Consider the following 13773-nt stretch of genomic DNA (forward strand, 5'->3'; position numbering starts at 1 on the left):
AGCGCACTCTTAAATGCAAATAGTGAGCGAACGATGGCTTAGTGAACAAGTGCAGAAACGGACTTTGCATTCGTTAAGCCTCTGAGTTCGCTGACCCATCGTTCGCTCACTATTTGCGTTCAAGGGTGCGCAAACGGCTTCGTTCACTATTTAACCCAGAAACATACCCCCGGTCCCTAAAAACAGGACATGGAGCCTAAAAATTCAAACCAGATGTAGACTAATGTTATGAAGTAAGTTTGGAGGCGCTTTGGGTCTATAAAAGAGAAACTATTTTTCAGATAAAACACATTTATATATTATTTTTTATACAAAAATCTACATGTAACACAGTAAAAAGGACACGAAAATCACACACTACTATTTTTTAAAAATATCTTTTTATTCTCTCACAGGTACATTTTGGGAATCAAACTGATTATGTAAGGCAGAGTGTTTCATAAAAATGACAGCTGTTGCAAAATCACTCACGATTTATTTGTATTTAACTGGGTAGGTTCTGCGTGTAGCGCAAGTGGACATGATAGGTTACGCATGAAATCTGAAATGAGACTGCCGATTCACGAAAAACCTACATGTGTGGATTAGAAAAACCACTAAGATCAACAAATTTAACATTGTGTCTTTATAGCGCTATATAAAACCATTTCAAGCCATGTGGTCCAGATCAAATACACTGACACCTAGGTAGCTTTTCATGTCCCAATTTTAGTCTTATTTTTGGCCCCAATATTTTGTTAAAAATTAATTCATTTTGGGATGGCTCAGAGCAAGAGTATAATTTTTTTTTTTTTGCATTTATCTGAGGTCATTATTAGGTACATCCTGGGGGGAAATATGTCTAAATTTGTCTTTTATTAATGGGTCTAAAAAGCTGGCAAAGTGCCAGGTACCAAAATAAACCCATTTTCAAAGAAGCGCCCATATGCATCCACAGTCTCGAGGCAACTCTGTCAAACAGTGACAGAATCTGATCAAGATAACTATAATTCATGAGGCTTTGTGCAAAAGGCAGAGCATGTGCTTGAAACATATATAATAAAGTGGAGTGCATTACGGTGAAAGAGAGAGGATACACTTTCTAATATTAGAGCAAAGTCATGGATCATGCTACACGTGCATATAATATGATAAAAATGTGACATAATTTTCATAATTAGCTTGATGAAGACCATAGTGGATGAGAGAAACACCAGGGGAGTCTTTAAAAGATGGGGCCACGGGAGATTATACTGTAATTCCGTCTCATGCATCCTTATCGCCACACAATGCTCTCCTCAGTCTTTTGATGAGTCAGTCTTTTATCCAGTACTCCATGCAGACCAGAAAAGGATCTGGAGGCCTTTAAAGTGATAATGGGCTTCCACTGCCATCTCCATTCCACGGACGAGAGGATAGAACTTAAAGCTTTCTCGGACAGATATAAGCATAAAAAGGAAGGTGGACAGGGTATATTTTGATCAGAATGGATGAAACATTCAGTGATGCCCCAGAAATTAATGTTGGGTTATATCACTTATTAACAAGAAAGAGGAATAAGAGGCCTCAAGAGAAACGACTCACACATTTTCCCTGAATTCATGTCATTAATTCATTCATTGTATTCGGATCAAAGCTCTATTCAGGTCATTTGTCCATCTCTGTGGCAGAGTTTGCCTTCATTTCCTTACCTTTTCAGAAACTCCATGTACTCTGTGTGCTTGATGAGGCCCGTCCTCATCATGATAGTTTGAAAACATTGTCGGTCGATGGCCCACAGCTTCACATTTGTAAGAGCTGAAATGAAAAAGAATAAAGCAATGAGAGGTAGTTTTATCAACTGGAATAATACAACAGCTCACATACATATTATAGAGTGCATGTCTTACAACAGTTTCAATTTGCAATCATATGACTGTGCCTTGTTATTCAGGCGGTTCTCTACAAAAAGTACTGGAAAAATCTCTCTTTTAGGTTCAGTAAGTCCTTCACTGGCAATAACCTTCAGGTAAATGTTTGCTCTAGACGATTATCAGACCTGCACAGCAACCAAAGCATTTAGGGCAATTAATGATTTTCTGAGCAACTGAATTTAATCTGTATTGTTGAGATACAGTACCTTCCATGCGTGGCTTGTTTCTAGTCATGCTGCTACATTTTAATCAGTTTAAGGTCAGGGCTGTGAATTGGCTAAACCAACGATGGTTTTTGATTAGTAATCCTAGCAGGACTGCTTGTTCTTTGTTTTAAGGCCAATTATGAAATTGTTCAACACAACTTCCAAGTTTCAGATCAAAAACAGCTACAATTGTCTGGAACAATTTGGAATCAATTATCCCCCGAAAGATGAGAATCTATGCTTACCCTGAGGCACCAAACTAACACTAAAATAAAACACATTCCACACATAGGTTAGATGTGAGTTTTTGTTTTATTTAAAGCACTTTCCTCCAAATACAGTGAGTTTAATAGTGTTTGATACTTCTTATCAAACCATTTTCATCTGTGTCCTATAATGAGTATAGAATACCCAGGGTGCATCACTGTTAAACTAGACTGCTGCGACAGTTTGAATTATGTACCATTTTTTCCCAATAGCCTTTGGTGGGTACCTAAGCAGTTTCATGCCTAATTGGGGGCTGATGTAATCCTGTGCCTTGCAGTATTCCTTTGCTGCTTTTTCTAACTTCTTTCCCTACAGTTGTGTACAGTCATTTTTGATTAGGGCATGTTTTCATCTCATTTCACTTCATTATAGTTCTCTCCGTCTCATTTCACATTTGTTGTTGTTTGTTGTTCTAGCAGCATTATTGCGAAGCATGACTCAAAAACCCCATATTTCATTTATCCATGTCACATTAGAGGAACTTCTCCAGCTGCTATTACTTTGCAGATTTTTGGTAATTACTGCCAAACAACTTTGCGGTCTCCGATTCTTCTATAATGATGTCGCTTAATTCAGTCTTATTTCAACTTGAACATTTCACTCACATAGTACAGTGAGCTGAGCGGCAATGAGACAGAAGACGGAGAAACTATACAGTCTGACCCCAGAATAAGTGCAGAGATCTACTGGGAACAGACTGGCCACAAGGGAGATGTAATAATAATAAAAAAATCACCAGATAACTCAGTCTACTTGGTATTTTCTTTGAATGAATCATTAGCTGTTGCCAGAGCTTTGCAATCCTTCTCATAATACCTCCCAGTGCGTTTACTGATTATGAGAAAATTTTTACTTCTCCTTTTATCGGCAGTGCAGGCTTAGCTACAGGGCTAAGGAATCTGGAAGTAAATTATTAGCATTTTAGTTCTATTCCTTGATAACTTATGTGAAATTATGAACTCATTATATGCATCTGGCAAAAAAACAGCATGAGTTCTTAAGTATTATTGGCACTGTTTAGAGGTTATTACATTTGCATTTTACAAATACTAGTGTCTAAAATATGCATCTGTGCTCACAAGTATGCTTATGTATGCATGTGCTATATGTGCATATAAACAGAATCATCATAAATCGTTTTTTCTCATCAGACCCAGAGTTTGGCAGCACTTTAAAATAGGACCAAACCACAGGAGTACTGCCCTCATTACACAGGCTGACACTGTTTTACTTTCTTGAAGCAGAAATCCCCAAACACACAGCTAGACATAAAAATGTACAGTATACAGACAGAGATGCAACAGCTGCATAAAGATACGGTGCACAGGTGTCATGTGTGGACACAAATAAATGCATAGTGTAAATAAATGATCTTGTGCAAACATAAATAAAGACAGACAGGAGACCTGCATACATGTATGCATATACAGTAAGAAAATATGTAAATTCCAGATGGTAAAATTGTGTCAGTGATGTCAGATTCCAAACAAGTTTATTGGTTTATAGCACATTTCTTATCACACATTCAAATTGTATTGTCTCATATTTGTTTTTACAGCATCTGAATCCAATTATGTCTTGGTAACTCAGTTATCCTGATGTAGCCAAAGAGTTGGAGAGATGGCAGATAGAAGAATTCTGAGACACAAGACAGAGTTGCTGAATTCTGGAATCAAAGGATTTTACTTTTACAGTGTGTGTGTGTGTGTGTGTGTGTGTGTGTGTGGGGGGGGGGGGGGGGGCTTAATATCAAATACCACATTAGCCCTGATTTTCTGATGCAACAAGATGTTCTAAGCACTCCTGTGTAATTTTTTTTTTTAAATTTTCGTCCAAAAACCCCCCCCCACCCCAAAAATTACATTTTTTAACTCTGAAAATCACAACTTTCACAGCTTCTCCACTCTTTTGTCCAGTGCAATGTATAAATATGTTCATGATGGGCTATTTAATGATCTTGTAAGTGCCATATTGTATCGTAAGAGTACTTTGTAGTATGAAAAGTCTAATGTCAAGGTCATGTTGTATGTTAAAGGTCACCAAAATGACTAGTTTTTTCAAAAATTCATACCATTCCGACATTTTAACAAATCTGTCCTCAGATCTCTTCCCTCTGGTTTCCTGGTGGGATCCCCCAAAGCCTTTGGCCTTTTCGAAGCCACATTAGAGACAAAATACTGCTACATGTACATTCCATTTGAATTTGCTGCCATTAGTGTGGTGGGAAACACTAGCACACATTTTGGCGGGAATCACTAACACTTCATTCATTCATTCATTTTCTGAACCCGCCTTATCCACACTAGGTCACTTGGAGCCTATCTCAGCTACTTACGAGTGAAGGCGGGGTACACCCTGGGCATTTTGCCAGTTCATCGCAGGGCTGAACATATAGAGACAAACAGTCACTCTCACATTCACACCTATGGGCAATTTAGAACCAGTTAACCTATCAGTGCATGTGTTTGGATGGTGGGAGGAGCCAGAGTGCCCAGAGAGAACCCACGCAGACACGGGGAGAACATGCAAACTCCACACAGAGAGGTCCCACCCCCATGGACTGGTGTTGGAATCGAACCTAGGACCTTCTGTCTGTGAGGCACCAGTGCTATCCACTGCACCACTGTGTCACCCGCAACGGGACATATTTATGTAAATTGCAAAGTCATGTGAAACTACCATTTGTTACCTCCGCCAAGGAGGTTATGTTTTTGCCAGGGTTTGTTTGTCTGTTTGTCTGTCCGTTAGTGTGCAACATAACTCAAAAAGTTATGGACAGATTTTGATGAAATTTTCAGGGTTTGTTGGAAATGGGATAAGGAAGAAATGATTAACATTTGGGGGTGATCGGGGGTGGGGGGCCCACGGGGGGGCCCACTGATCAGCCTTGGCGGAGGTCTGCGCTCTCCGAGTGCTTCTAGTTATTTTTGACATGTCTATATGGATAATACACTGAGTAAATAGTTCTGTTTAATGTGTCTTATTAAGTTGTTTGTGGTCAATAGATGTGTTATGAGGAGAGAACCTGAGCCCAACATTTGGAAGAACCCACATTAACAGCTTAATTTCATGAAATATGCATTTTTGACCATTTGGGTGACCTTTGACCTATAATTTGACCTTGACACTATACCTTTTGTAGTGCAAAGCACTCTGAAGACATGACATGTCTCACAAAAAAAAAACATTTCAGGGCCCAGCATGAGCAGACTGACACACTGTACTTCATCAAAAGTGAAGAAGGTTTGAAAGTTGCCAAAAATCCCATGTTTTCAGGGTTGAAAAAGTAATTTTCGGGGTGGGGTTGGGGGGTTGGGCTTGATTTGAAATTTTTTCATATTTTTGTATTCCCAAGACATGGGAGCATTAGAAAATCTGGGTTAAAGTTGAGTCTGAAAATTTTTCTGAAATACCCACCCACCCACCCACCCCCATTTACAGCAAAGACTCAAGTACGTACAGCAGGATACGGCAGCAGTTGATTGACTAACACAAGGGAGTATAGGTTCTTGTAGAAAATGGAGAATGTTACACTCATTGGTTCAGGTTTCTAAACATTGTGATGTATGTGTCTGGTGACAAAGTTTGTGCCCTCCTCCTTTGGCAGGGGTTATCACCAGGTGGCGTCTTGTTGTTGTATATTTTGTCCAGTTGTCCAAGGCCACGCCCCCACGGCAAGACAAAATATGGAAACATTGAAGGAGCACTTACGGACACCTTCAGGGTCAGGAGGAAACAGCACCCCCAAGCAAGAAGGAACCACAGATAAGCCCAAGAAGACGAAACACTAGTCACTTTTCTTTTGACCCTCAAATTGCATGAATATAACTTGCACATAAAAATGTACTTAATGGAAAAACAATAATTTCGCCAAAACTCTCATTATTTTTTAAAAAGTTTTTGCACTGGCAAGAGGTATTATTTTGGCCGTAGCACAAATGGTATATCATGCAAAACTGCAATGGAAAGACCTTTATCTGCAACTAGAATCACGTGAATGAAAAAACGGATGTTGACAGACGTTACAACAAGTGAAGAAGAGTTTTAAAAGAAACATGGTGCGGTATGTGTGGACACACCAGGAAACCAAATCATTTTTTAATTTACTACGAGATAAAGGGGTAATATATAATAATAATGAATATATCTGTAAATCAACACGATATTTATGTTAGTCGCCATGCTTATGGAATGACTTCTCATGTCATGTCATGATAATAAATAACCAAATCATCGCATTTGTGATTTAATGGAAAAACTATCATTACGCACTTCTGTTTTTTGACATTTAGTAAATATCGATAAAGTTTTGCACAGATGTCCAATGGAAAAGAGGCTACTGTGGGGGTTAAGAATCTTGAGAGATGTCACGATGGCACAAACTTCTAGCAAACAGCATATTCTGAGAAAAGTCTAACATTATATTTTTCCAACAATGGCTAATCTAGAATATTTCCAAACCTGGATAATAAAGACAAAGGATGACAGAAATGACTAAAGTTGCTCCCTTTTCTGACCCCAAAGAAACAAGAGTGGGAGGTTAGACGTCATTGCCCACTGTGCAGTGTTAAATGGAGTGTTTTAGTAGAAAGTGGGAGTATGGGGCACTGGGAAATAAGAACTGTGGCAGCCTGCAGCGCACCGCAGTCGGTAAACGAATTATTCAGAGGCTTGACTAAATTGCAGTGAGACTAGGGGAGCTAGTTATCCTGTAGTGAGGGTGCAGATGAATGTCTTAATGTTCATGGGTTGTCCACCATTAGCTTCAGTTTTCTAGATGCATGTAACCCCACAGGCAGTGCCGTAGCGCCTCATAGAAACTGTACAGAAAGGCTTTGAGGATCTGGGCATCACGTGGTTCCAGTGGGATGATCATTTAGGCTTTACTGGGAATTAAAAATTGATTTTACACACAAGCAGCACTGAAATATAGTGGTTTAGACTGGAGCAATTGAAAAAGACAGCAAGATATGTGCAACTTAATTCAGGGACCACATCTGACATTTTAATGCAGCCTTTTTACCATTTTACAATAAGACTATTCTTACAGAGGATTTCCAAGTGATGAAAGGCAGAGTTATTAATCTGCTTGTAAACCCTTGTTGAAGAAGCTGTTGTAACACATTCGAACAGTGACATGTAACTGATTTTACCGTTAAGCTTCGGATTTCATCGGATGCTGAGCTTCCTTCTTCTTTTGTGCCAACAGCGTTTATACTTGTCAGTTTAATCTGAGATTTATCAGTAAGTTACTGGAATTTAACCACCAGCAGTGTGTCTTAATACTTAATGCTGCCAGTTTCATCCAGCATATTAAATTATCTCAATTTTAGACCACGGTTTTAGATGAGATGTGAAGTGTTTTACAAGGCTTTTAAAAATCCATTTGCCAGTTATAAATGTTACAAATCCAAGTAATGGTGATGTTGTACACTGTAGAATAAGATTTTAAAATGAGGCCTTTATTAATCCTTTATAAGGGTAGACCCTGTAAAGTGGTATCCTGTGGTTAAAGCGAGACATTTTCCTATAAATATGACTCATATGATACAGTCTGACAGTAAGTTTATCAATATTTCCCTACTCCCTCAGTCTGACTCTATTTGTTATTCAAAGCCCCTTATGGATGAAGAGGATATAAATCTTTAAAACAATGTCTTACGCTCAAAAAGTGTCCTAAAACCTAGAAACTGAGATTTTCTAGTAATATTACACAACCAGGGCATCACGTGTTTTAACAGGCTATAGGGTATGTAGGTTATACAAGTGAAGTGATCTATGGTGACTATAGCCTTGACTCTGCCCTCTGAGCCAAGTCCATAAGAGAATGGAGCAAAAGCAGCAGCTTAGCTATAAGTATATACCAAGACTATTTTAACTGCTTTGAATGTAGAGGGTCAGGTAGCCTCTGAGTGGAGCTGTAAATGCAACGATAAATGATAAATGTAATGATGACTGACCTTTTTTGTAAATCAGCCATTATAACAACCACTGCCCACTCCAATATGAAACCATGTTTACAGTAAAAGAAAAGAGGGAACAAAAAATGTAAGCAAAATCACGGAGAGGCCATTATTTTTTCCTGCTGGAGGAAACTTTCAGTTCTCTCTCTCTTTCTCTGAGGAAAGGAGTTGAGTTAGAAGGTTGTGAGTAGGTGATGGAGCTGTAGCTTATAAAGATATAAAGTTATTGTCCAGTGTTATGTTTGCTGAGTTTCCTATTTGTTGATACAAGGTTAAACCCAAACTGTGGCAGCTCTTTAGTCAGGTCAAAACAGATCTTTAGTGCAGCTACTAAAAACACAACCCATATGGAAAAACACTCCAAATGGTGGTGATTCATGGTTTTGCTGTCGCTGTTACAAGCTCTGATGTAAATTATAGGTTGATGCAGCATATGAAGACTATGAGACATGAATGATACTTCAACAGGCTTTGTGAGTTTATGTTTGACAGAAAACAAACTTCATGACGCCATAACAAAAATTTAGTTTAAATAAGCTCCACTCTTTAAGTGTGTTTTGGAGGGAGGTTTTCAACGCCCTGAAGGAGGTTTTTAAAATGAACATCCCACAAAACTTCACAGTGGCAGTACTGGGAGTAATACCTGAAGGTCTGGATAGAAAGGCAGATAAATATCTTTTGAATATATTATTCACCGCTGCCTTAAAGTCTATAACCGTCAGTTGGATGAAACCAGAACCTCCCTCATATAATACATGGATTCAAAAAGTTTGGGATGTTTACCAGATGGAACAGATCACATACTTGCTCAGGTTTCAGAAAACCATATTGACTAAAAGACGGGAACCTATGTTACCTTTGCTGCTGCAATAATATTTATTACCTCCGCCAAGGAGGTTATGTTTTTGCCAGGGTTTGTTTGTTTGTTTGTTTGTCTATCCATTAGTGTGCAACATAACTCAAAAAGTTATGGACAGATTTGGATGAAATTTTCAGGGTTTGTTGGAAACGGGATAACGAAGAAATTATTAAATTTTGCTGGTGATCGGGGGTGGGGGGGGGCCCACGGGGGGGGCCACTGATCAGCCTTGGCGGAGGTCTGCGCTCTCCGAGTGCTTCTAGTTTGTTTGTTTATCTGTTTGTCTGTCCGTTAGTGTGCAACATAACTCAAAAAGTTATGGACAGATTTTGATTAAATTTTCAGGGTTTGTTGGAAATGGGATAAGGAAGAAATGATTAAATTTTGGTGGTGATCAGGGGTGGGGGGGCCCACGGGGGGGCCCATTTACAACAAACCCTGAAAATTTCATCAAAATCTGTCCATAACTTTTTGAGTTATGTTGCACACTAACGGACAGACAAACAGACAGACAAACAAACAAACAAACAAACAAACAAACAAACCCTGGCAAAAACATAACCTCCTTGGCGTGGGGGGGGCCCACAGGGGGGGCCACTGATCAGCCTTGGCGGAGGTCTGCGCTCTCCGAGTGCTTCTAGTTTTTTATGTAAATGAACATTGGTTGTTTGCTATAATTGTTATTGTTTTCTCTAATTCTCATCCTGTGGTGTTTGTGGAAGTTTGTGAGAATACATTTGCAGATGTGCAGGGGGAAAAAGAAAGTAAGTGAACTGTACTTGAATGTATACATTGTAGTGTACTGAAAACAAGAAAATCTAATAAAAACTAAGTTAAAAAAAAAAAAAAAGCTCTATTCTTGTATGCACACAGTACTACCCCACTGTTATTAGTTGGCGTTAACTTCTGCATCTCAAAACTCCTCCTTTAACTTACTTATATATTCAATATGCACTACGCTGACAGCTTGTTTTTTACATCTATTTTGGTTCTGGTGCTGAAATCCCCACTGATTTAAATATGATCCCACTGTAGAATAAATATAGCTATTCAGAACCACTCAGAGCACTTTATCATTATCCTTTGTGCTCTTCCTTTGCCTCCTTCTTTCATTTAGTATATCTAATCCCTCACCCTTCAGTTATTTTCCACCATAGATCAATAGGTTCATCATGAATACTATTAAACTTGTGTTTATCTGTTCAATAATAAGAATTTATCCATTAGCATGCATGGTAGCTTGGCATGCTTGGCCCCACAAGCAATCTTCGTGCACGAAAACCGGTCAGAGGCCATTTCATAAGAATATGAATGCTGCCAATACAATCAAATGTATAACAAGGCACATAAACAGTGAAAGGAGTCACTCATTCATTTACTTGGCCAGGGAATAATTCATTATAACTGAATTTCAGCCTGGAGCATTATGCAAATAGTCCATGTATGTCCGTTCTTGTAATTAAATTTCCTCTCACTGAAGCACAAAAAACACAATGAAACCCAACAGTAATTTCATCTGGGCTCAGATCGTTACATACATCCAAAGTGTTTGTGTTCAGGAAAAATCACATTTTTGTATGTTGCTGTGATCTTAATTTCTGTAAATTGTAATACGGTTGAAAATAAGAACAGAACAGTGACTGTGCGGTGTTTTGACATGACTAAGCTTTCGAAGAAACCATCTGTACAAAATCCACTTCATTTTTTAAAAGCACCACAGGGCTACATGAAAAGGATTTCTCAATATATTTTAGACTAGACTCGCAAGCAATCAAGTGTACATGAAAAGTTGTACACAAGAAATGTATTTATTACCAACTTTTCAGTAACACAATATACACTCCTCCATCTATTTCCTGTATATTGAATAGAGAACGTTCTAAAAAAAGCCCTCCCTCACTCTCTCCACCACCATCTGTCTAATAAATGCAGGAAAATTTGCATTTATTACCTTCCAACTCCGGTGCCTGTACTGTAGGTACACTGCAGAAGAAAATAATCTGTCATAATGAGAGCATGACAGATTATGTTATGTATTTAGACACACTACATCGACGGCAAACTCACAGTTTCTGTGTATCTTTTATAACGTTGCCATGTACAACACGCACTGGAAAACTGTGTCTGGTTTTAGAGTCGCTTATTAGAACCTACTCAGCTGTGAATTATCACTTTAGCACTTGTAGATGATGACGCTTGGGTTACAGCTCTGACAAAACGAGCGGCGTCTCCAAGCTAATTAGTGAAAGCATCCAGTACATGAATTATGTTCGAGTTTGGGGGCATTACAGTTTTGTTTTCACCGTGACTTTTCTCACCATTAGTCTGTGACTTGCCTTCGTCTAAAGTACATTTTTGTCATTAACATTTTCTGTACTGCCTAAAAATATTAAACGGTTCTATACTCACACACACACACAGCGCCACACAATTTCACACACAGTACACACAAAAAATTATATTGCCACATGGATTCAAGTCCTCAGAGGGCTTCCTGCATGCCTTGTTTTGGAAAGTGTTAACGGAGCGTTGCTGTCAGTGCTGTTGGGTGGAAGAGTGTAATCTCCTTTCCCCCTAAGTCATTAATAACATCAGCCAAGTCTGATTACATCTGGATGAGCTCCTAAGAGCGTGAGAAAGCAGGACAGGTCATTTAAGCCAGACAGTGAGACTGAGCCTCAAGAAAAATGAAAACACTGGAGGAATTTTTTTCATGATTACAATAATTATATTATTCTGGTTACAAAGAAAACGATAATGGAACACACTTGGTCACATTTGTATAGTCTCCCTTTTTTTCTTCCCTTTTTTTTTTTTTTTTGCCAAAAGACAAAAACTTTTAATTTAAATGATCTGTTGTGAATAGGAGCATTGTATAAATTTAGCCTGAGTGAAACCATGTGCAGTTATGAGAGATTTCACATCTGAGTGAATATGAACAAAATAACTTGCTGGTTTAATCAGATGCAGACTCCAGCTGCCAGTTCTGCCAGTATTCGCCCCATGTGGGAGAAAGGAGACTATGGACTTGAAGCAGCAGCTGTTTGAGAAATACTAAGTTGAACATGTTCCCGACCACCATCTACCCACCACACTTACCCACATCCTGTCCTAGAGAGCACCGCAGGGACGACACACTGTGATAAATAATTTCATCTTAAAGCTTTTGCTTTTTATCTCAGAGAACAAACAGGTTTAGGTGTTTAATGCGATGTTGTATTTGAATACAGCTGGGAATACAAACCCATGTCAAACCAGGTGTCAGTGTTTATAACATCACCAGGAGAATGAATTACAGGAACAACACTCAGTTAAACTTCTGTTCTGTTTTCTCTGTCAGCAAATAACCATAACGTTCATTTGACGTGCTGCCTGCAAACTGTATCTCTGCCATCTAACCTGTCTGGATGGTGCATTTCATAGTCTGTCAGCCACTTCCAGGAATGGGTTCTGAGACTTTGTGTCTGACTAAAGTGTGTGAAATGCAGCTGATTATTACATTCACCAACAAGAAAGGGTGAAGCTCAGAAAATATGACAACATTACACATGAACATGCTGTAACATACACGATGATGATGAAATTCTTGATTCAGACATCACATAATACAACCGCTGTCAACACTACAAACATTACCAACAGGTTAGTGCAGTGTTTTTCAACCTTGGGGTCAGGACCCCACGTGGGGTTGCCTGAAATTCAAATGGGGTCGCCTGAAATTTCTAGTAATTGATAAAAACAAAAAAAAAACCTTACTAATAAAAAATATATGGTGAGTTGAGACATCACAATACATAAAATACACTATAAACTGTGAAGCTGAAACTGAAGCACTGTGGTACTGTTTATCTTTCAAATGTTCATTGTGGTCAGTTTCAGATGCTGCAGCTCTTTCATAATTCATAGTTTGAGTTATTGTTTGTTCAGTATTAATTGTCAGCCTTGTAAATACAAGCTGGACTGACTGTACATATCCTGACCAAGAAAAATAAAATTCTCACTTTGTGCAGTAATCTACACCTGGCTTTTCTACCTCTGTCCATAATAATACACATTATATAGCCTAAATGTCGGCTAAAATTAATGTTTATTTGCAACATAGTATAGAAAACTATTACATGATCAAAAACAAATTAATTTTAGCAAAAAAAATAAAAATAAAAATAAAGTCTCTGTTTTGAATGTCTGGGGTCGCCGGAAATGTGTGATGTTAAAATGGGGTCATGAGCCAAAAAAGGTTTGGGAACCACTGGGTTAGTGACTGAAAAGGCACAGGCAGAAGCATAATGCTTATATTAATGCCTGTCCTACATAACAACTTAAGCTACCCAGCGTTCAATATAGGAAAAAGAAAAAAACAAAAATGAAACAAACAAACAAACAAGCAAAAACATAGAGAAGTGAAACTAAACCAGAAAACATGAAACTGGCTCAAACTAGGGCTGGGTGATATGGAAAAAAATCATATTATGCAAATTTTTTTCATATCAGATGATATCGATATGTATCACAATATAAATCAAATCACTATTTTTGTCAAGCTTAAATTTTCCATTCCTCGTAAGTTTGTTGTAAAGACATCAGGG

The 13773-nt window shown here is 38.4% G+C and overlaps 1 protein-coding gene across 2 annotated transcripts in view; it reads right to left on the reverse strand.

Annotated features, from left to right (window-relative positions):
• The window catches only part of prkg1b (protein kinase cGMP-dependent 1b), a 174395-nt gene that overhangs the window by 65127 nt on the left and 95495 nt on the right, over positions 1–13773 (reverse strand). For both annotated transcript variants that reach the window (XM_030156607.1, XM_030156606.1), the window contains exon 4: positions 1671–1776. In XM_030156607.1, the coding sequence (XP_030012467.1) occupies positions 1671–1776 (106 nt within the window). The remainder of the gene's footprint in view (positions 1–1670; positions 1777–13773) is intronic.

Source organism: Sphaeramia orbicularis, chromosome 15 (genome assembly GCF_902148855.1).
Source record: "Sphaeramia orbicularis chromosome 15, fSphaOr1.1, whole genome shotgun sequence".
NCBI lineage: Eukaryota > Metazoa > Chordata > Actinopteri > Kurtiformes > Apogonidae > Sphaeramia > Sphaeramia orbicularis.